A 22,339-nucleotide genomic window follows, 5' to 3' on the forward strand; every position below is an offset into this window, starting at 1 on the left:
TTCGGGGCAGCGATGAACTCAGCTGGGGGTGACATAGTCACCAGTTTGGGGCACTTCAACCTTTGTCTAGGCTGTGTGCTGCTCACTTGAGCCCTTGAACCCTTGGAACAGCCTTGGGGTGTGAGAGGGAGCCCCATTTTATAAACATTAGCGCTGAGGTGCCAAGGGGTGAAGGGTGTAAACAGTGAGGGCGCCACTGTCTGTGCCTATGCCTGCCAGGCAGGGGAGGCTGGCTTAGCCCTGTGCTGTGCTCCCAGCCCAGGTGCCAAGCACTGGTGGTCGGAGGCGGAAGGAGCAGAGCTACCGCAGTGTCATCTCAGACGTCTTCAATGGCTCTGTCCTCAGCCTGGTGCAGTGTCTTACCTGTGACCGGGTAGGTACCTAGGGGAGGCTGGCATCGCTTACCACCTGGGCAGGATGGACTCTCCCATGGCATTGCCCCTCCCAGGAGCAGCAGACCCTGGCAGGAGTGGGCAGCAGGCTGATCTTCACCATTTAGGTGTCTACCACAGTGGAGACATTCCAGGACCTGTCATTGCCCATCCCTGGCAAGGAAGATCTAGCCAAACTCCACTCTGCCATCTACCAGAATGTACCAGCCAAGCCGGGTGCCTGTGGGGACAGCTATTCCTCCCAGGGCTGGCTGGCCTTCATCGTGGAGTACATCAGACGGTATGCCCATCCTCCTGCTAGGTGGGGCTTCCAGTCTGGCCTGGTTTTCCCGGGTCTACAGTAAGGCAGGGACAAGTATTCATGGGGCCATGGAGAGCCCATGGATCAAGGGAGCTGGAGGCCAGAAGATACAGAGGAGTTTGCTGGGTTCAGGGTCTTGGTCACTTTGGGATAGCCTGGACTAGGCACTCCTTGAAGGTGGAAAACAAGTGACAACCCAGAGAGTGACCAAGCAGCACATAAAAAAAGAGGCACCATCTCACCTACCAAGGCCTGATCTGAAGTCACAGGCAACTTCCTTAATCCCTGAGGCAGCTGGCTTAGGGCAAGAGCAGTAACACACACACACACACACACACACACACACACACACACACACACACACACACAGCCTTTGTATACAAAATGTCTAGCTCCAGGCCGAGTCAGGCTGCCAGACAGGTCCTAAACCGACTGCCATACCCCATGCCCTGGGCCTACAGCACCTATCATTTCTTTCCTGTCTATCTAGGTTTGTGGTATCCTGTACCCCCAGCTGGTTTTGGGGACCTGTTGTCACACTAGAAGACTGCCTTGCTGCTTTCTTTGCTGCTGATGAGCTGAAGGGTGAGTGGCCTGGCTATAGAGAGAGAGGGGATTGTATAGGTAGAGCCCATTGGTGGCTGTGCCTCAGCTAGCCTGCAGCCCAGGCCTAATGGACCCAGGGCCACTTTGCTTTATGGAACTGACCCTCTTAGATTCCACTGATAGCTTACGGGGGTGCATACTTACAGCCCAGTGCTTCAGAGGTAGAGGCAAAAGATTGGGCTTTAGGGTTATTCTAGGCTATAAAGTGGGCTCTAGACCTCACTACCTGAGGCCTGGGCTACATGAGAAACAAGAAAACAAAGGAGCTAGGGTTCACCTGCTATCTACCGGGGCTGCTTGGACACCTGTCCTCCCAAACTGTTGCCTGTGACTCTTAGCTGTTGATCTGTTGTTATTTTCCACCAGATCAGTGGGCAGAAGGGACATTTCACTTTAGCTCTGTGCTTCCTTGAGTATTTGGGGTTTTTTTGGTTTTGTTTTGAGAGTCTCTTGCAGCCCAAGCTGGCCTCAAATTCACTGTGTAGCCCAGACTGGCCGTAAACTACTGATCCTCTAGCCTCTGCTTCCTCTAGCTGAGGTTGTTGGTGTGTACCACCGTGACCAGCTTGGATGCCCAAATGTAGTCTAAAACTATTTATCTATTTACTTAGTGTGTGCGCTCAGACCACTCTCCTAGTATGGAGTTGATCTGTCCTTCCGCGTGTGGCTCTGGGGATTACACTCAGGTTGTCAGGCTTGGTGACAAGCACCTCTACCTGCTGAGCCAGGTATCCGCAGCCTCCTGACGTTTTCTTCTCCAGTTGTAAAAATACACCACATTTTACTAGTTTACAAGTGTTGTGGATATTAACATCACTATGCAGCCACTACCACCTCCGTTCTTACAATATTTTCAACGTGCAAATCTAAAACTATATCCATCAAACAGCAGCTCCTGCTCCCCCTTCTCCAGCACCTGATAGCCAACGTCTACTTTGATGTGTGCCCCCTGCCCCCTGCCCGCACACATAACCACTTTTTTGTGATGCAGAGGTAGAATGCAGGGCCTTGCGTTTGCTGGGCTTGTGTTCTAGCACAGAGCCACAGCCACTGGTCTGAGTGTGAGACTGACTCTTCTGACTCCTCCTGCTTCCTTAGGAGCATGGCGCCCTCAGAGTTCACCATGGAAACGTGGCTCAGAGCTTTCTTCCCTTGTTTAATCTGTCTAATGGATAAGAATTTCCATTTTTATCTGTTGTGTGGACAAACCACAGCCTCTGTGACTCAGTGTGGACTTGGTCTGCCTCTGCATAGGCTGCTGTGAGTGCCACTGCTGTGGACATCTGTGATCACTCATGTGACCTCTGCCTGCCTATGCTCAGCAAGAGTCTGGCTAGATCCGTGGACGCCACAGGTTTTTTTTTTTTTTCTTTCTTCTTTTGGCGCCATGCTGCCTATCCCCCGACCCTGAAGAGGTCCACACGACTCAGGTTTCCTTCCCCGTGTCTTGCCAGGTCATTGCTGCTTTTTCTGAATAGTTGCGAGCTTACTGAGCATGGGGCCTTACCACTGTGGTTTCCATCTGCATCCCCCAGGGATCAGTGATGCTCTGCATCTTAAAAATGTTTGGGCAGGGCAGGGTGGGGTGGGGAGCTGGTGAGATGGCCCAGCAGTTAGGAGCAGTTGTTCAGCTTCCAGCACCCACTTCGGCAGCTCACAACTAACTGCGACTCCAGTTCCAGGGGATTCGGCCCTCTTTTGATCTGCCCAAGCACTGCATATATGATGCACAAATACATGGCAGAATACCTGTACACAGAGAGTAAAATAAGTAATCTAAAAAAGAGCCTGTTTGTCAGTGGGGATGAGCTGTCACTCAGTGGGCAGTGTGTTTGCTGAGCTCAAATCCCCAGCAGCCAGGTGAGAGTCAGTGATGGTGGTGTGTGACTATAACTCCAGGCCTCAGGGTGGGCAGATGGGGGAGGGGTCCAGGGCCTTCCTGGTCAGCCAGTCTAGATGAACTCCAGGGGTTCAGTGAGAGACCCTGTCTCATAGGATAAGGTGGAGCGTAATAGAGAAAGATGAGCTAACGTTGACCTCTGGCCTCTGCACTTGAGCACACGGGTGACTGCTTAAATGTGCACCGACAACGCGAGTGTGCACACCAATTTCAGTCTTTGGCGACATCTCTTCTAGTCTTTCATCTGTTTTGATATCAGGCCATTTGCTGTTGAGTTTTAGTAGGTCTTTTTTTTGTTTGTTTGTTTTTCAAGACAGGGTTTCTCTGTGTAGCCCTGGCTGTCCTGGAACTCACTCTGTAGACCAGGCTGGCCTCGAACTCAGAAATCTGCTTGCCTCTGCCTCTCGAGTGCTGGGATTAAAGGCGTGCGCCACCACTGCCCGCGGAGGTCTTTGTATTAACCCTGTCAGGTGCAGATTTGGAGGGGTTGGAGGAATGGCTCTGTTGGTAGAGATTGCCTGGTTGTACCGGCATTGCACAAACCAAACATGGCAGTCGGCACCTGTCGTCCAGCACCCCAGAGGTAGAAAGAGGAGGATGGGGGCTCAAGCTTGTCCTGGGCTATGTGGAGGAGGGACGGCCAACCCTGTTTCAGGAGCGGAACACAAAGATGGGGTTTGCGAGTGTTCTTCCCTACCGTGTATTGTTTTTTTTTTATATTTAGCTTTACTATTCTAAGTGTGTGTATGTGTGTGTATGTGCATGAACACGCTCGTGTGCAAAGGCCAGAGGTTTCGGGAGGTATTTTATGTTGAATGTTTTACCTGAAGGTGTGCACCACGTGTATGCAGTGCTGCAGAGTTTAGAGAAAGACATAAGACCCCACAGGGCTGGAGTTACAGCTGTAAGCTGCTGTGTGGTTGCTGGGAACCGAACCTGGGTCCTCTGGAAGAGCAGCCAGTGCTCTTAACCACTGAGCCATCTCTCCAACCCTAGCAGTTGGTTTTCATTCTGTTAGTTATATTGTTGATTCACAGAGGCTTAAAATTGGTATTGAGACAGGGCCTCATAGTGTAGCCCAGGCTAAGCTCAGACTTGCTGTGCAGCTGAGGATTATTTTGAACTCCTGGTTTCCCTCCACCTCTTCAGTGATGAGAACATGGGTGCGTGCCACCACACCTGGGATGTTAGAGGCTTAGCCTCTACTTTTACTTAGATTTTAAAAAAAAGATTTGTTTGTTTGTTTATGTGAGTACACTGTAGCTGTACAGATGGTTGTGAGCCTTCATGTGGTTGTCGGGAATTAAATTTTTAGGACCTCTGCTCCCTCTGGTCAGCCCTGCTTGCTCCAGTCAACTCCGCTCGCTCAGTTTCTTCTCTCTCTGGCCCAAAGATTTATTTATTATTATACATAAGTACACTGTAGCTGACTTCAGATGCACCAGAAGAGGGCATCAGATCACATTATAGATGGCTGTGAGCCACCATGTGGTTGCTGGGATTTGAACTCAGGACCTTTGGAAGAGCAGTCAGTGCTCTTAACCACTGAGCCATCTCTCCAGCCCTTTACTTAGATTTTTGATCTATTTTAAAAAATATTTTTATTGCTCTATGTGTGTTCACAAGCCACATTGTGCAATTGGAGGCCAGGGGACAACTTGAGGGAGTCGGTTTATTTTGTAAACAGTGTGAGCCCAGCACCTGCCTGCCCTCAGTGTTGGGTCCCCTCCTGTTTTGCCTCCACCTTTTCATTTGTTGTAGCCCTGCACATAGGGGAGTTCCAGTGCTTCTAGGGTCAAATAGTCTGTTTTTGTTTGTTTGATTTGTTTTCTCTTTCTGGTACTATCTCTGGAATCCTGTCACTTCCTGCTGGATTTCTTTCCCCCTTGAATGTAATTCACGTTTGCCCTTTCTGTTCGTGTCTCCTATCTCTGCTGACCTCTGGCCTTCTGCTCTCCTGTGCAGGTGACAACATGTACAGCTGTGAGCGGTGTAAGAAGTAAGTGAGCGGTGTAAGAAGTAAGTTGTCCTTGGGGCCTATCCCCAGCTTCCCGGTCCCAGAGTCCTCTTGCTTGCACTTGCCTGGGGCTCCCTCAGCTAGCTGTGCTGGCTTCCTAGGTGACTAGAGTTGGGAAGGCACTGACCGAGGCTCTCATGTCCTCCTCCGTAGGCTTCGGAATGGCGTGAAGTACTGTAAAGTCCTATGTCTGCCTGAGGTGAGTGAGCCACCCTGGCCTTGTTGGGTCAGGGTCCCTGTGGATAGGGTGTGTGAGTGGCCTATGAGGCAGGGTGAAGACTCACCTGTCCTGCACACACACAGAAGGCCGTGAAACCTGCCTGAGATACCCCAAGGATGGTTGACAGAGGGATCCGTTGTGACAGGTGTCCCTGAACTTGAATTCATTCTTCTCTTGGGGCTTGCTGAGCTCCCAACGGGAGCAGTGTAGCTGTGGCTGGTACAGTCTCCTGTAGTTGGAACAGACAAGGCCCAGGCTATGGCTGGATAGTGTGCTGCAGAGTCTCCTCAGAGTCCCCAAGCCAGTGCCAGAATTCTTGGGAAATAAGCGTGGCAGGCTGGGGTGGCATGGGCTCCCTACAGGGACCAGTCCCTCTGGCAGCCACACCATAGGCTGCCAGTCCTTAGAAGAGAAGATGGGGCTATTGGCTTCCATGTGTAGGTCTCTGACCTGTGTGATAGATTCCACGCAGGTCCAATGGCCTGGTCCTGGGCTGGAGCTTATCTGTGAGCTTCCCTGCCATCTGCCCCAGATGCCCAGCATGACTGGCACCTGCCCTCTCCCCTCAGATTCTGTGCGTCCACCTGAAGCGCTTCCGGCATGAGGTGATGTACTCCTTCAAGGTCAGCAGCCATGTCTCTTTCCCCCTCGAGGGACTGGACCTACGCCCTTTTCTGGCCAAGGAGTGCACGTCCCAGGTCACCACCTATGACCTCCTCTCTGTCATCTGTCACCATGGCACAGCAGGCAGTGAGTATGGCCCACCAGGCCCCGCTTGCAGTGCCTAGTCCCTGTGGTCTCCATAGCCTCTTGCTTGTCTCTCAGGTGGGCACTACATTGCCTACTGTCAGAACGTGATCAATGGGCAGTGGTACGAATTCGATGACCAGTACGTCACCGAGGTCCATGAGACGGTAGTACAGAACGTGGAGGCCTACGTGCTGTTCTACAGGTGAGACTGGGGGCCCTGCTGCATGTCTCCCTGCAGCTGCAGTCTGAGCTTTTCCTGTGGTGTCCCAGCATGCTAAAGGGTGGCTCTGCACACACCCTGGCCATGGCATGGCTTGTGTCCATGCACAACCTGCCCCCAGCTAGTGGCTCATACCACACCCTCCATCCCAGGAAGAGCAGTGAGGAGGCCATGCGTGAGCGGCAGCAGGTAGTGTCCCTGGCTGCCATGCGGGAACCCAGCCTGCTCCGCTTCTACGTGTCCCGAGAATGGCTCAACAAATTCAACACCTTTGCCGAGCCAGGGCCCATCACCAACCACACCTTCCTGTGCTCCCATGGAGGTGAGCAGTCCGCGCCGGGAAGAGGTATGAGGGGGGGTGCGGTGGGCCAAGCCCCAGCTCCCCCCATGCTTCTCTTCACAGGTATCCCACCCAACAAATACCACTACATCGATGACCTGGTGGTCATCCTGCCGCAGAGCGTCTGGGAGCACCTGTACAGCAGGCAAGTGCTGGGGGCCGGGAGCACCTGTACAGCAGGCAAGTGCTGGGGGCAGGGAGCACCTGTACAGCAGGCAAGTACTGGGAGCCAGTGGGTGGAAGCTGGCCAGCCCAGCAGCAGCCCCGCCTTCTCCGAGTCCCAGGGAAGGAGACAGTGAGAATCAGTCAGCCTGAGGGCTGTGCTGTGGAAAGCCCTTTGAGTATTGCCTTCAAGGCTGAGGTTGGTGGTAAGCTCCTCCAGGAGCCTCACCAAGCACAGGCTCCCTGGTGTGGGGCTGGGACTAGTCACTTAGAGACGACTAATCTAGCCTGGGGACTTCCAGGGTCAAGTGTAGTGACACCAAGAGTAGGCAGCTCTCCCTGTAGCCCAGTCCAGACCCAGGTTCCTGTGGTGCTGGGTTTGTGGGATCTGCCCTTGGAAGGAGCTCCTGCCAGCTCCAGTGGGTGGTGAGAAACAGTCCCTTGACCTGTAAGGCCTCAAGGCTGGCGACCTCACCATCTACCTGCAGCCTCAGTGCCCTGCACTCGGGCCACGAGGCCCCAGTGCTGCTTAGGATGAAGCAGAGCTCTAGACACCCTGAAGAGAAGCAGACACTGGGGACCTTTGCCAGCCCCTGTGCTCAAGAGTATGATAGAGCTGACGGCTGAGGGCACAGAGGGGACCTCCCTGCTGATGCTGGCTCTCTCTCTCCCTTCCCGAGCAGGTTTGGGGGCGGCCCTGCTGTGAACCATCTGTATGTGTGCTCCATCTGCCAGGTGGAGATTGAGGCCCTGGCCAAGCGCAGGAGGGTGGAGATTGACACTTTCATCAAGGTGCATGTGGGCACCGGGGACCTGGGGACCGTGTGCAGTCAGGCTAGCAGAGGCATTGGCTGTAGTGAAGTGCAGAGTGCTCTGCTTGTGCCTTGGGTCAGTGTTTCAAGCTGAGTGACACAGGAGTACTGCTGTCCCTGGGGAGCACTCCTAGCTGAGGATCGCTAGGCTCTCTTGTGGAAGGTGCCTGAGACTCATGGAAAGTGTGAAGAGCTCACTCGCTACCTGGGGAATGGCGCACTGGCCTGTCAGGAAAGAGGCTGCTGGGACAGGGATTGCTGTGGGTGGGGCCGTACCCATCCTCATACTGGTTACAACAGGATATAGGATGGGTCCACAAGCATTTAAAATAGTAGAGGTCTCCTTTTGTCCTTGGAGAGGCGCTAGTGCCAGCCCATAGGTGTGGCTTAGCACCTGTGCTGCCCTGGCCTCGTGCCCAGCTCAAGCACTGGAGCTGTTGGAATGGCGAACCTTGTGAGCAGATGTTCCGTCCAGTCAGTGAGAGGAGAGTCTGCTCTGTGAGCTAGTCGGCTTAGGAGATGCTAAAGGCCTTATCTGCCATGACCTGGTGGGTCAGTGGGGGAATTGCCCTCTTTCTGTAAGATTGATTTCATGTATTTGAATATTTTGCCTGTACATCTATGTACGTGTACCATGTGTTGCCTGGTGCCCTCAGAAGTCAGAGGGGAGTGTCGGAATTGGAGGTATGGATGGTTGTGAGCTACCATATAGGTGCTGGGAATTGAACCCATGTCCTCTGCAAGAGCAGCAAGTGCTCTCAGCCACTGAGCCATCGCTGCAGCCTTATGAATTTTCTTTTTTCTTGAGTGTGTCAAGGAGTCCTTGATTTTTCTGTCTGGGGTATCCAGTGTTTATGAGGCTCAGGGCCTGGGGTGGGACTTTGGGAAGTCATGAGGAACAGGGGACAGATTGACTGACTGCCTCCTGCCTTACCACACAGCTGAACAAGGCATTCCAAGCTGAGGAGTCTCCCGCGGTCATCTACTGTATCAGCATGCACTGGTTCCGAGAGTGGGAGGCCTTCGTCAAGGGGAAGGACAGTGGTGAGTAGCCGCCCAGGCCTTCTGGGATAGGGCCTGCCTAGCAAGGCGTTAGTGCTCTATCCAGGGATGCAGAGAGCATGGCTTCTTCCAGGCTAGCTTCACTGCTCTCTTAGCCACTGTGGTAGAGCCCTGTTCCTACCCTGCATCCCCTGTCTACTCCTGATGACCCCTGGGCAGCTGCCCTTCCCTCCTGCAAGGCTGTGATCTTGGGGTTTGATTGCCTCCTTGGGGTGGATAGTTCCAGACCTTTAGGATGGCTGGAGGACTTGGATTTGCAGAAATGAAGATGGCCTGGTTATAAGTGAGCTATCAGGATTCCTTAAAGTCACCAGTAAAGAGTAGCAGTCCTGGAACTGGGACACTGTCATAGCCAGGCTCTTGGGGGCCTGGCAGGTTGGCAGAGCCCAGAAGTGTCATGTGATAGGCATTTGCCTCCATCTTAGAGGATGAGCAAACAGGACTGGAGAGTGTTGGACCACTGTTCCCCAGCACACTGTGCCCTGCTGGCTGAAGCAGTCAGTGTGGTTGTGCTTTGGAAAAGTGCTGGGCTTCTGACTGTGGCCTGGCTGCTGGCCTTGCCTTCCATCAGCTCTGAGCTGGGCAATGCTCTCCATCTGCTCAAACCTCTGTCCTATATAAACAGTTCTCATTCCCATCGCCACTGAGGGCTAGATGAGGTGGTAGATCAGAAAAGTGCACTCACTGCACCGCAGCTACTACTGGTGGCCATTGCCAAAACACTGGTCTAAAATGAACTCAGGTTTATTAGGTGTCCCCTTTTCTGGTTCCAGAGTCCTGAGAGGTTGGGTTAGAGTCAAGAGGAAGGCTTTGGTACACCAAGTATCCTTTGTTAGCCATGGCTGTGACCTGAGGCTAGGCTGGCCCCGTGGGCACCTTGATGAAGGATAGTCCTGCCTGTAACACTAAGCTGTCTATTCCAGAGCCTCCCGGGCCCATCGACAACAGCAGGATTGCCCAGGTCAAAGGCAGTGGCCATATCCAGCTAAAGCAGGGTGAGTCTCCCAGGACCCACTAGCCCTGCCACCCTTTCCCCCTTTAGACCACCAGGTCACCACGAGAGTTCCCGTCCTTCCAGGAAGCTTTACCATCTGTCTCAAAGTCTTTTATCCAAGTCCAGGCCATGTAGGGGGATTTCAGGCACTTGGCCTCTGTGCGGGTCCTCCAGGCCCTGCACCACACCCTGCCTCTTCTACCCACTGCTAGCCTAGTTGACCCTTTGTCCTCTGGCCCTGGGAAACAAGAGTCAACAGGCAGAGTCCTGTCGTTCTGGCTTTTCTCTGTGCAGTAGCTTGTGGGAGGGCCTAAGGCACCATCCCCATCCCAAGGTAGGTTCCCTACCTGGCAGGTGTCCCCCTGGCCTGGTACACGGTACGGCCTCTGTGTAAGGGTGCCTGGGTGCCTCTCCTATTCCGCAGGGGCTGACTGTGGCCAGATTTCGGAGGAGACCTGGACCTATCTGAGCAGTCTGTATGGGGGCGGCCCTGAGATTGCCATCCGGCAGAGTGTGGCCCAGCTCCCAGACCCAGAAAGCTTGCACGGAGAGCAGAAGATTGAGGCTGAGACCCGGGCTCTGTGACTTGGGCCATGCTGAGTTGCTGTGGCTGGCCCTACTCCCTCTCCAGACAGCGCTGCATCCCTCTGAAGGCTGTGTCCTGCTGAGTGCCCACTGTCCCTGAAGGCTGGTGTTCGACATTCCCCAGAGGGTGTGTCTGCCCTGCAGCTGAGCTGCTGTGTGCCTGGTACAGAGGCTGAGAGCGGCTGGTCCGCCCTGAGAGATGCTGTGCTGGGAAATATATTCGCTCGGAGGACTCTGTCATCGCTGTGTCCCCAAATTTGCCCTCTTGCTAACTTGGGCCCAGCTTTTGTCCCAGGAGCCCCATGCTGCCCCTTAGGTAATGCTGACCCCTGGGATGGGGGGCTAGGAGCAGCTGCAACCTTTTGGGTATTATCTGCTGTATACTTGGCCCAACCCCTTGGGGACTCAGAGAAGTAGATGTCTACACACAGGGGCAGAATGGATGCAGGGCTCTTTGTGTAGGCCAGCAGCCCCTATATCATGATGGAGACCCCTGCTGCCCGTGTTTGTTCTGTTGACTATTGTAGTGGGACAGAGAAAGGGCAAGCTTTGCTTTAGAGGGTAGAGGACCTGCCACCTTGTCCTGCTGAGACCACTGGCAGACCAACTGTCATTTGCTCTGTGAAGAGGCTCCTAAGACCCTGGGGGAGGGAAAACAGATACCTCATGCACTGGCCCACTGTCTGACGCTCCTTCATCCTCTGTGCGGTCTGGAGTGAGCCTGGTCCCCTAGCCACCCCCTAGCCTTGGTGTCTTGAGCCAATTCTGAGATGTGGTCTGTGTCCTGGACCTGCTGAGCCTAGAGAGATTGTCCTATGTATGTCTGAGATCCTGGAGAAACCTAACCGAACTTCCAGGGCAGGGTGTTCAAAGCTAAGTCTGGAGTGGTGAGGGGGGGATCCTGGGACCAAGAGGGCTCCAGTGGCCACCTGTCTCTTCAGAAGTGGGTACCAGCAGCTCATCCCCAAAGGCCTGGGTGTTCAGTGTCCCACTGTGGTGGGTGGCAAGTGGGTCCATGGCCGGCTGCTGCTGGGACGTGCCCTGTTGGCTGCCATCTTTTGAAGTCTCTGTTGTAGAGCCCTTAGCTCATTGCACTACTGTGACGCAGTCTGGTTTGTGTTCAGAATGTCACAATAAATACTTGTTCCTCTCCTGCCCCTAGCTTGTACTGTGACACTGTGGCGTCTGCCTTCAGTGGTGATGAACACAGCCAGAGACCCTGTGGAAGCTTCTGGCAAGAGCTGGTGGAACACTTGAAATACCAACTGTATCTTTACCCCACCAACCCACCAACCACACAGAGGGCCCAGCAGGGATGTGTTAGTGGCCAGCACATCCCACATATTGGCTTCCCAACTCCAGTCCCATCTATATTTGCTTTCTGGGGGAAGAAGAATTAGAGTTTGTATCACTTTAAAAGCATTCAGTTAGGGACTTGGGGTGTAACTCAGTGGTCAAGCCTGTTATGGGTCCCACGTTTAATCAGTTCTGTGTGGGAGAGTTGACTGTGGCCATTGATGTCCCGCCATACTGAAGGGCTTAGGAGCACAGAATAGAAACCAAGGTTAAAACCTTCCCAAAGCCAGAAGCAATGATGATCTCTAGACCAGCGTTGGCAAGGCAGAGGGAGGAGGGTCAGGAGTTCAAGATCAGCTACATAGTGGGCTGGAGGCTAGCCTGGGCTATAGACTTCATCTCAAAACAAACAAAAAGTCCACTAAACAAAAAGTCACCTTTAGAACTGGGAATATGCCTCTGTTGATAGAGAATCCATCTATCTGATATGCATGGATTCAGTCCCCACCACTTAATCCAGGACTGGTGGAACCGGCTTGAGTTAGAAACTACAGGAGGAGGCAGAAGGGTCAACCTTGGCCACCTGATGAAACGAGGAGGCCGGTCTAGACTACACGAGTCCCTGTGCCCCACCTCTGTTTACATGTAACAAGTTACTACCTGTGGGGGGCTTCCCAAGGTGAAATTCTGTCTGGAGTTATTTCAGGGGCTTGGTAACTGTGGGAAAATGAGCAAGCTAGAAATGACCCTGATTTGCCTCAACATATACCTGTAGTTTTCTTGAAATAAATACTCAGCTCTTAAGATGCTCTGGTGAACCTATCTAGCAACTCAACTAGTCGGTAGCTATTTACCCAAGCTGAGACACAGAAGAAGTTCCTGGGGCCTGGGAGGTGGGACCAGTTTCCAGCCCTACGGCAGGTTCTTTGAGGAGGAGTCTGGGAAGGACGGTGCCTCTCTGTGGAAGCAGGTGACCATCCATCACTGCAGAGCAGGTGGCTGGCCCTTGGGGACCCATGCAATTTCTAATTGTCTACGGTTCTGTCCACAAAGTTGCATGGACTGCAAGCGCGTACTTTCTGTCCATGTTCTGCTTTAGATCCAAGGCAAAGACAACCATCCTGAGTCTACCTAATTCTGAGCCAGAAATCAGTAGAATTTTAGCATCAGGCTTCCTCTCTCTCCGGGACCAGGAGAATGGAGCAGAGAAAATTGGTATAGATGCACCAGTACCAACCTGGACCCTGAAAATAGAGCAGCTAACCTTGAGGTCCTCACATGGAGAGGTGTGTGTGTGTGTGTGTGTGTGTGTGTGTGTGTGTGTGTGTGTGTGAGGCCGCACAGACTGGTGCTGTCCCTTTCTGGGGCACTGTCCAGCAGGACACTGCAGGACTGGAAATATCCTTCCTGCCTGCCTGGTTCTAAGGACAAAGGCAGTTTGTCCCTAGTTGATGTCACTAAAAACCAACTGGACAGGGACGAGTATGTTCCAGATGGAGTCTAATGGGTACCTTATATGACACCGAGGGGCTACTGGGCGCTGGTTGGTTGTCTTCCCATATTTGGACACCAGAGGGAAGGACTGCAGGGACTAGGGAAATGAGGATTCTTTTTGAGTGATGGGCAGAGTCAGGAGACATCTATCCCTCCAAGCTTAGTCTACCTTTTAATTTTTTTGCAGAAACAGGGTTCTGCTATGTAGCCCAGGCTGGCCTGGAACTCCTGAAAACCCAGGTTACAGCTGCCACATTCACTGCCCAGCCACCACCTACTTTCTCAGAACACAGTGCTCATGTTTGATAGCAGCAATTTGAGAGTCCTTTCTTTTGATTCTCTGATTTGGGAGCCACAAAGACTCTGCTGCCTCCATCCCCTGAGCCATTCTACTGCCCAGCAGCAGCAGTTAAGAGTGTGACTTGGGGTCTCACAAAGCTGATACTGGAGGGGAAGAGGGGAGATGAGGGATTTCCCAGCCCCTTAGGCTTCCTCCATAGTCACTTAGGGATGCTACTTCAGTTCTGCTTTCTTCCACTAGGGGTCGACATTCTCTCACCAAGGCGCCTGGGGCCTGGGTGTGGCCAGGGCAAGGGGGCGCTGAGGGTGCCTGGGCCAGTTGGTATTTCCAGAATATTTGGAGCTGGTATTTGGAGAAACCCAGCCCAAGAGCATGTGACTGTTCTGATCTTGTGAATTAAGAACGTCTCTGCAACCCCAGTACCAGGATAGCAATTACAGCCCACTCCCTGGTTTGGAGCCATGTCACCTGCTTTGTTAAGAGTGTCAGAGCCAAAGAGATACCTGGTTCAGATCTAAAGTCCTTTCTGAAGGAACAACCAAGTCTTCAAAGAACATTCTGGAAATGGCTTTCCAAAATTAATCTTTTGCTAGCAACAGTCACCTGGTACTCTCCAGCACATTGTCCCTATGATGAATGGTAATTTATTAGCCCAGACCAGCCTTGAACTGGCCCTGGCCCTCCTGTGTCTACCTCCTGAGTATTACAGTCTTTCAAAGCCAGCTGTGGGACCTTGCTCTCCAACAGGCAAGCCAGTGGGTATCAGGCATGTGCCACCCACCCGCTTTAAGACAGGGTCTGACTATGTAGTCCTAGCTGGCCTGAAACTCACCATGTAGTCACGCTGGCCTGGAATTCACAGAGATCCTCCTGTCTCTGCCTTCTGAGTGCTGAAATTGAGGGTGTGTGCCAACACTCCAGGCCTGCATGTGGTCCTTTAGACTCAAAGAGTGCTGACCTGGTTTACAGATCTAGCCTAGTCATCGGGAAGAGGGGCATAAGTGGACCGTGACCATGTCCTCCTTGCTTAAACTCCCCCCACACACATTGGCATCCCTGAGGGCAGAGGCCAACCAGCTGGAGGAGGAGGGGCAAAAAAGGAAATGCTCACTTGCCAAGGAGTCACCCCCATCAGAACTACTTCCCCCACATGCCTGCCATTCCTGGACACAATGTGTCACTGTGATAGGACGTGGAAGTGACATTTATAGATGAGGAGGTCCCTAGCCTTTCCCTGGGTACAGTGACTCCTCTTGAGTTTACATAGTGATAGAGAAGACCAGAGGCCAGCCATCAGCCTTGGGAGCTTCTGTGACTAGAATCCTTCCCTCCCTGAGTGTGTATGTGTGTGTGTGCAATTTTTTATGGGTGTGTTTCATCAACTTACACATATAGGAGACCAGATCACTATCATTGGGTATTGCTCTCTGTCACTTTCTTAAGTTGTTTGAGGCAGGTCACACTGTGTAACCTTGGGTGTCCTGGCTGTCCTTGAACTCACAGAACTCTACCTGCTTCTGCCACCCCCTAGTGTTGAGGGTTCAGGCAGGCGCCTGCTGTGCTCAGCTTTTTACCCACTAAGCCATCTCCCCAGGCCCAGCGTCATTTCTTCATACAACAGAGAACCAGGTACACTAGAAGTTATACTTTATTTAACATTGAAAGGACTAACATTTAATTACATGGGTAAGAGTGCTCTCTACTGAAAGCACTTTGTTTGGTTTTAATTCCACCTCCAGAGTCACAGGCAAGACCAAGACCTGACAGCTCTGAGGGCCTTCCCAACAGTGCCCTGCCCTCAAGGCTTAGAATTAGCACGCACACACACACACACACACACACACACACACGCACACACACACACACACACATACAGAGGCACACACACACATACACGAACTTGCACACGCATGATTTAAAAGGTGCTTGATGTCAGGTTAAAAGAGAAGTTGGGGCCAGTATTAGAGACATTTTGGATGTTATACAGACACAAAATCAAAAGGAATCACAAAACGGCAATTTCTGGGAAAAATACTGGCAGGAACGGAACTTTTTTTTTTTAACTTCATGTGGACATTCTACGTTCACTACAGATGCCACCAGAAGGCATTAATGGCCTCCCTGTGTGTTGTTTGGGCTGGGGCCCTGGATAAGCATGCTCAGCCTAGAGGGAGGGGCCATTGCAGCTTCACGTCCTGCATAGAAAAAAAAAAAGCGGTAAATGTCACGTTCCTTTTATTTCCATCTCTAAGTCATCTGCAGGGCAGGTTCTTTTACAGTGAGTCATTCTTGTCTCAGCACACTAGCAGCTAGGGGTGACAGGCAGTGGGTCCTGGGGACAGGGAGTGTAGAGCTTCTGGGGAAATCCTGCATTCCCTTCCCCCCAGAGCCAGTACAGTTCCACAGGATGTCCACGGCAGACCGACTTTCTCAGAGAACGGCCTGAAGACGCTCATCCACCATCCTTTCTGGATGTAAGGTAGTACAGGAAATTAAAAAAGAAGTGAGGGGACACAGGGACAGGCGCAGGCTTTAAAGGTCATCTGAAGAAGACTGGCAGCCTCTCCATTTTACCTTTGTGGCAAGTCTTTCCTTGTCCTTCATGCATTAATGAGATCTGTGAACAGACCCATAAAAAACACTCTGGAGGGGGCTGTGGTCAGCCCAACTTGCTGAAAGTCAGAGGTTCTGGAGTTAGATGCCTGGTAACCTGCTGGAGCGAAACTGCCTGGGCCACAGGTCAGACTAACTGTGTCAGCGCTGAGACCCTGACTCTTAGGTACCAGACTTCCATACTGTCCCCTAGGTCTTCCTCATGTGAGTCCTGAACAGCCTCACAGGGGTCCCAGAGGGCAGAGGGCAGTGTGCCGGGCTTGGCCTTACGGGGAGGAGGCGGGGCCAAGAAAGCCTGAAGCTAATCCTTGCTTGCTCTTGAAACCCAAAGCCAGGCCCACCTTGTCAGCTGCTCCCCCACCTTGGTACCCTCCCCTCTGCTCTGAGGTGGTACCTCACAAAATGTCTGTAATACTGGCCCCAATGCATGGATGTCAGCACTTCCACAAACCGTGGACAAAGCACAGGCCCAACCCTGAGGACCTGCCCTCTCTGTCCCTGTCTCTGGTTTTGTAAGACTTCCCTGTCTTTCATCCTCTGACTTGATGCTAAGCTACCAACTGCCCAGAGGGAGACGCCAACCTCCTCAAGCTCATACTTGTGGGGCACCCTTCACAGGGGCTTGTGGCCAAAGCCTTGAGTACTTCTGTACCAGGAAAGGAGAGAGTGGCTCAAAGGTGCGAAGGACCACCTCGGTACTCCCCCAAGCTCCACCACTCTAGGAGGGCAACAGCTTCAAAAGCGAGCTCCATCCATTCTCTGGGGCTTCTGGAGAACAGGATCCGATGAAGAAGCAGTGGCCAGAGCCATTGGAGGGACTACAAGAGGCACAAGGTCTTTGGTGGGAACAGAGGAGAGTCCTCAAATGCTACTTATGGGACTCCGCAGGCCCGCCTTACAGTAACTAGTGTGGCTGTGAGGCCCTCCATCACAGGGTACCACAAACAGGTAGGCAGCGCTCATAGAAGGTAGACACAGACAAGACAGCGGGGCTGGCCCACAAGCTGGATTTGGGACTCCAATATGAATTAGGGCCATGTAGATGGTTTATAACAAGAGTGGGGGTGAATGGGGGCTGGGTGCCCCAGTCCTACTCTAGATCCCCTGGAATGGAGTGTGGAAGGTAACAGTGCTGGATGACAGGGAAGGCCTGAGGCAGCAGCCTCTGGACATGAAGGACACATCTGACGATGAGTCCCAAGAGACGCATGGATGACAGCTGGGTGCTCAGTCCACCTGATGCACAACTGGCCCTCCTTGTCAGAATTTTGTTAGTCACCAGGAAACCAGGGGTGACAGTTGACAAAGGCACAGTGTGAGATGTGCAAGGAGTGGCCAGGCGATGAGCAGGTGGACTGGGAGCCCGGAAGGAGCAGGGACACAGGGCACATGCCCAGCTGTCTTGGTGGCCTGGGTGGGAAGGGAGCAGAGTAAAGTGGACAGCCCCCGTGGGGGGCTGCAGGAGAGAAACACCCGTGCCGTACACAGGCAGAGGGACTGGCGGAGCCACAGGAACATGCTGTGAAGGAGAAGGGGAGGCAGGATATGGGGACCCAGCCTGCAGGTGGGCTGGAGGCTGCCCAGCCAGCCTGAGTGGTGCTGGAGGCCTGTGGGGACAAGCGGGCTGGACGATGATGGCTCCCTCCCGGGAGGCTCTCGGGGGACTCTGGCCATGTGCACCACGCCTTTAGGAACCTGCGGCACAAAAAGAAAGAAGAGAAAACCCTGAGTTAGGAAAAGCAGCAGGTGAGAGAGAGGCAGGCGGTTTGCCGCTGGCAAACTGCTTGCCTTGTGGAGAAGGGAGGGGCTTAAGTAATTGGTTACCACAGTGGCTCTGCCATGGGGAGCTTTCGAGGCTACGTCTTCTGTTTGGAGACAGGCTCTCAGGTAGTCTAGGGTGACCTCAAATTCTCTATATGGCTGAAGATGAACTTAACCCAGGATCCGCATGTCTCTGCCTCCCATCCTCTGGCACAACAGCCCTGGCCTTTTAGTTCCCATGTTTAGCTGGCCCCATTTCTGGACCAAAAAAGATTAATAAGGTTTCCCACTTGCTCATCTTCTTCACAAACTGAATCTTTTTTTTTTTTTTTGGTTCAGGATGGTGTGAGGAAGTTAAAGGGCAAATTCTCTCTCCCGTTGTGACCACAGGTCTCTGTAGTAAGGTGAACCTTTGATGAGAGGGGAATCTAAGGCTGCCCAGGGCCTCACTAAATGCGAAAGCTCTCCATCGCCAGAGGGAGACAAGATGCAAGAAAAGCAGATGCTCCAAGCCCTCAGGACAGGAGGGGTAAGAAAGAGAGGCACAATTATTTGCAAGGGGGAAAAGTATTTGGCTTGAAAAGTCCTCAGTACTAGAGATGAAAGTGTTATTACAGAGAATAATGTTCTCAAAAAAGAGAAAAATCACTTAAAATACACAGCACTGAGAAAAATAATAATATTTATTAGAGAGGCAGATACGAGGGCACAACTGGAAGGCGACAGATAAGAATATTCTTTTCTCTTAGGATAAGAATAGAAAGATGCAATCATGATGGCTATATTCAAACGACTTACTCAGAGCCCAGGGGTTTACAATAAAGTCAAGTGCGCAGCAGCCAGCCGGGGACCTAGCTACAGTGCAAGAGTCCAGGGGCCTCCCCAGCAGTTATAAAAACAAAAAGGTGGTTAGGCAGAAGAATAACAAATAAAACAATACTACGTAAGGCATCCTTCTAGGTTCCAAAGTGCAATATATACAAATATATCCTGCTGTGCAGGATCACAGACATGGTCAAACAGGAAGTGATGTCAAAAGCCACCGTAAGGCAAAGGGTTGGAGGAGTCTAAGGAGTTTGGCAATGGTTAGGCACATCATTGATACCAGAGAGAGAGAGAGAGAGAGAGAGAAAGTGCCTTTGCGTTATTTTTTAAAAATCTGAGAAGTGCTTTGAGTTTCTGGGAGTTGGGGAAGAGCAGCTGGGCCCACTGGTGTTGGAGGCAGGAGGGCAGGGTGTGGAAGAGGCTAAGTGGGGGCGGCTCCTGCATGGCTGCTAACCTCAGATATGGTCCTCAGCTAAAAGAAGGCTGCAGGCAGCTCAGCTCTCTCCTTATTTACTTATTTTCTGTTGTTTTGAGTCAAGATCTTACTCTGTAGCCCTGGCTGGCATAGAATTCACTATGTAGACCAGGCTGGCCTTGAACTGACAGATCTACCTTCATCTGGGTCCCAAGTGCTGGGATTACATTGATTTGTATGTGTTTTGTGTAAGTGTGCACATGTGCCATGGTGCACGAAGGTCAGAGGTCAACTTCTGGGACACAGGTCAACTTAGGGGAGTTGGTCTTTTCCTTCAACCATGTGAGTCCCGGGGACAGCACTAGAATTCGTCAGGCTTGGGGACAAATGTCTTCACATACCGAGCCACCTTCCCCTGACACACATCTCCAGTCTCCCTTTTTAAACAGCAAACTATTGGAAGAAATGTCTGTGTTCGCCACTGAGGAGATAGAAACTACAGAGCATCACTCAGTTAGTCAATGCTGAACTCATTCATCTGTTCGGATCCTAAGGTAGTCAACTTAATAGCACACACTTAAGCCAGGACCTGCACAAACCAGAGGGAAACCCCTCCGGTTCACCTAGCAGGCCGTTCACCAGCTCACTGCTGGACCTCTCTCTTTGAGATGTTTTGGGCTTTGTTTTTAAGACAGGGTCTATCTTATGTAGTTCTAGTTGTTCAGGAACTCACTGTGTAGACTAGACCGATCTTAAACACACAGAACTCTGCTGGCTTCTGCCTATCAACGGAGTGGGAGTGATGCACTTCTTTAATCCCAGCACTCAAGAGGCAGAGGCAGGTGGATCTCTGTGAGTCTGAGTCCGGCCTGGTCTACAGAGTGAGTTCAGGCTGTCCAGGATAGCCAGGGCTACATAGTGAGACTCTTTCTAGAAAAGCCAAAAAGAAGAAGGAGGAGGAAGAAGAGGAGAAGAAGTAGAAGTGGAGGAGAAAAGAGAAGGAGGAAGAACAGGAAAAGGAGGGGGAGATCACAGCCAAGAAGTGAGTTCTGGATAAAGAGGGCTTCTCCAGTCTTTCTAGCCACCTGGTCACATGCCCAATTTGCCCTTCCTCCTATCCAATCAGAAGGCTCTTCAGGGGTTCAGGGTACCTGCAGGGGGATTGAGCCCCACAATGGCTGACCTTAAAAGTACTGTGACAGCAAGACTCACTCGGAGAAAATGTGAGCTACAAAGCTGATGTGTATTAAACAGGTCTGGTGGGCTGGGTCAGCTCGAGACTGCACTAGTCTGAGGTGTGGCTGCTGGGGCTTCAGGAAGGCCATGGGGACCTCTTTGTGCCACTTATGTAACTGCCAACAGCCAGTCACTACTATGAAATATTGTCTTTATCTTGGCCATCACGAGGCTGAGGCAGAGGAATAGGAATTGTGAGTTCAAGGCTATCTTGGGTTACACCACCTCAAATTTAAAAAAAGAAAAAAAAAAAAAAAAAAAGCAAAAACACAAAAGCTGGGCAGTGGCGACACACACCTTTAATCCCAGCACGGAGGAGGCAAAAGCAGGTGAATCTCTGAGTTCAAGGCCAGCCTGGTCTACAGGGGGAATTCCAGGATAGCCAGGGCTACACAGAGAAGCCCTGTCTCACAAAACAAGAAAACAAAACAAAGCAAAAAAAAAAAAAAAAGGAAAGGAAAGGAAAGGCTGGATATGGCTGGATGTTTTCTCATTTCCATCCATTTATTTACAACTGGCTCTTGATGGCCTTGAGGTGGGCTGTCATGATGGGCACCATTCAGTCCTGGGCTTGGCAGCTGCCTCTGCACATGCCCAGTGTTATTCTCCGCCCCCCCCCCCAAGCATCAGTACTGACTTAAAAATGCAAATTCCCACATGGCCCAGATTCCTTTAAAACACTAAGACCTTTTACTTTACTCTGGCTGTAATTAGGCAGGTCAACTGTGCCAGCAATCTCAAAGCCTCTGGTAAATTCTAACTTGGAGTCTTATAGATGTCAACGATTAAACAGCCTTCCACTTAAAAGGGAACATGTTGAGTCCATTGCTTGCAACGGCTGACACACCAGGCTCTGTTCGCAGCAAAGCTGCTCCTCTGGCCACAAACAGTTGAACCAAGTCTGAGCAAAATTAGGCCCACAGGGGCGCTGGGGCGCCGGGCTGCTAAGCAAGCTTGCCTCAACAGCTTGAAGATACTCTACCACCGATGGAGCCAGGAGATGAATGTCAAGTCAAAATGAATCGCTCAAGGAGTGCACCATCCTGGGCCTCTTTTGGTTGTTTGGGACACTCAGACAAGAAATGGGTAACACAGGAAACCCGAGCTGCAACGTCAGGTTACTCAGTGTGGGCACCAGGAGAACGTTCCAGGCTACTTCCATCGATGAAGGAACTTTTATTTATGACTTATTTTTACTGGGTCTTACTCTGAAGCCCAGGCTAGCCTGAAACTCACTTGGATGCTCTGAAGCCCAGGCTAGCCTGAAACTCACTTGGCTACTCCTGGCTCCGCCTCCTGAGAGCTGGGATTATAGGCACGAGCCACCACCATACATCATATTTTAAATTTACACATTTTGTTGAATGGAATGGAAACGCCGATCAGATTTCAAACGACACAGATGTAAGCTAGCCGGTGGCAGTTCTGTACACAGCCAAGTTGGACAAGCGAACCCAGGCACAAGATGCCCCCAGTTCCCCGAGTGTCTGAGTCGCTTGCTCTCTGCTGACCTCTTGAAGGCCTGTAACAGCCACAGTGGTGGGGAGAGACAACTCCAATGCTTTTTGTTTTGTTTTAAGTGGATTAAATATAAGTCTTAGCACCTTTGGCGTTTTTGTCTAAATAGACTTCGACGTAGGAAGTGGGGACGTAACCCTCCTCGTCTTCATTTCTGCGGATGCGAGTCCACCCATCGCCTTTGTCCTCTTCAATCACGCTCAGCGTCTCTCCTTCAACTACGGAAATGGTGCCTTCGTTCTGACCTGCAGGAGTACAGTGAGGCGTGAGGTCTCAGGCAGTGCTGGGAGGGCCCTGCCAATGGCGTACTAGAGGCAAAGTGAGATCTGTGCACAGAATGTCCCCTCGGTCCTCTGATGCACGCTGGGTTCTCCGCCCTAAGTGCTTTCCTTCCGCATGCGCATCTCTAGGTTTCTCCTACCGTCTGTGGACCCTTCCTCAGGTCCTCTGAGGTCACCCCTCACCCTCCTACCCGCCACTCCGGACTCCTCACAAGCCTTGCAGAACCTGCTCCTCTAA

General features: G+C 51.9%; 2 protein-coding genes across 25 annotated transcripts in view; one reads left to right on the forward strand and one right to left on the reverse strand.

Annotated features, from left to right (window-relative positions):
- Positions 1-11,532, forward strand: part of Usp20 (ubiquitin specific peptidase 20) — a 40,377-nt gene extending 28,845 nt beyond the window's left edge. Inside the window, exons 13-25 of one of the 2 annotated variants that reach the window (NM_028846.5) lie at positions 258-373; positions 500-672; positions 1,184-1,278; positions 5,165-5,198; positions 5,370-5,415; positions 6,006-6,186; positions 6,262-6,388; positions 6,559-6,728; positions 6,810-6,891; positions 7,592-7,700; positions 8,662-8,764; positions 9,706-9,777; positions 10,201-11,532. In NM_028846.5, coding sequence (NP_083122.1) covers positions 258-373; positions 500-672; positions 1,184-1,278; positions 5,165-5,198; positions 5,370-5,415; positions 6,006-6,186; positions 6,262-6,388; positions 6,559-6,728; positions 6,810-6,891; positions 7,592-7,700; positions 8,662-8,764; positions 9,706-9,777; positions 10,201-10,361 — 1,469 coding nt within the window. In that variant the 3' untranslated portion in view covers positions 10,362-11,532. The remainder of the gene's footprint in view (positions 1-257; positions 374-499; positions 673-1,183; positions 1,279-5,164; positions 5,199-5,369; positions 5,416-6,005; positions 6,187-6,261; positions 6,389-6,558; positions 6,729-6,809; positions 6,892-7,591; positions 7,701-8,661; positions 8,765-9,705; positions 9,778-10,200) is intronic. The other variant, XM_030252135.1, reaches the window with a different exon arrangement.
- Positions 11,533-15,082: 3,550 nt separating this feature from the next.
- Positions 15,083-22,339, reverse strand: part of Fnbp1 (formin binding protein 1) — a 119,249-nt gene continuing 111,992 nt past the window's right edge. For 13 of the 23 annotated variants that reach the window (XM_006497694.2, XM_006497693.2, XM_017315551.2 and 10 more), the window contains one exon: positions 18,492-22,065. In XM_006497694.2, coding sequence (XP_006497757.1) covers positions 21,887-22,065 — 179 coding nt within the window. In that variant the 3' untranslated portion in view covers positions 18,492-21,886. Of the gene's footprint in view, positions 17,761-18,491; positions 22,066-22,339 lie in introns of those variants that run through there. The other 10 variants (XM_030247490.1, XM_030247489.1, XM_006497686.2 and 7 more) reach the window with 1 other exon arrangement.

The sequence above is a fragment of the Mus musculus genome, chromosome 2 (genome assembly GCF_000001635.26).
Source record: "Mus musculus strain C57BL/6J chromosome 2, GRCm38.p6 C57BL/6J".
Classification (NCBI taxonomy): Eukaryota; Metazoa; Chordata; class Mammalia; order Rodentia; family Muridae; genus Mus; species Mus musculus.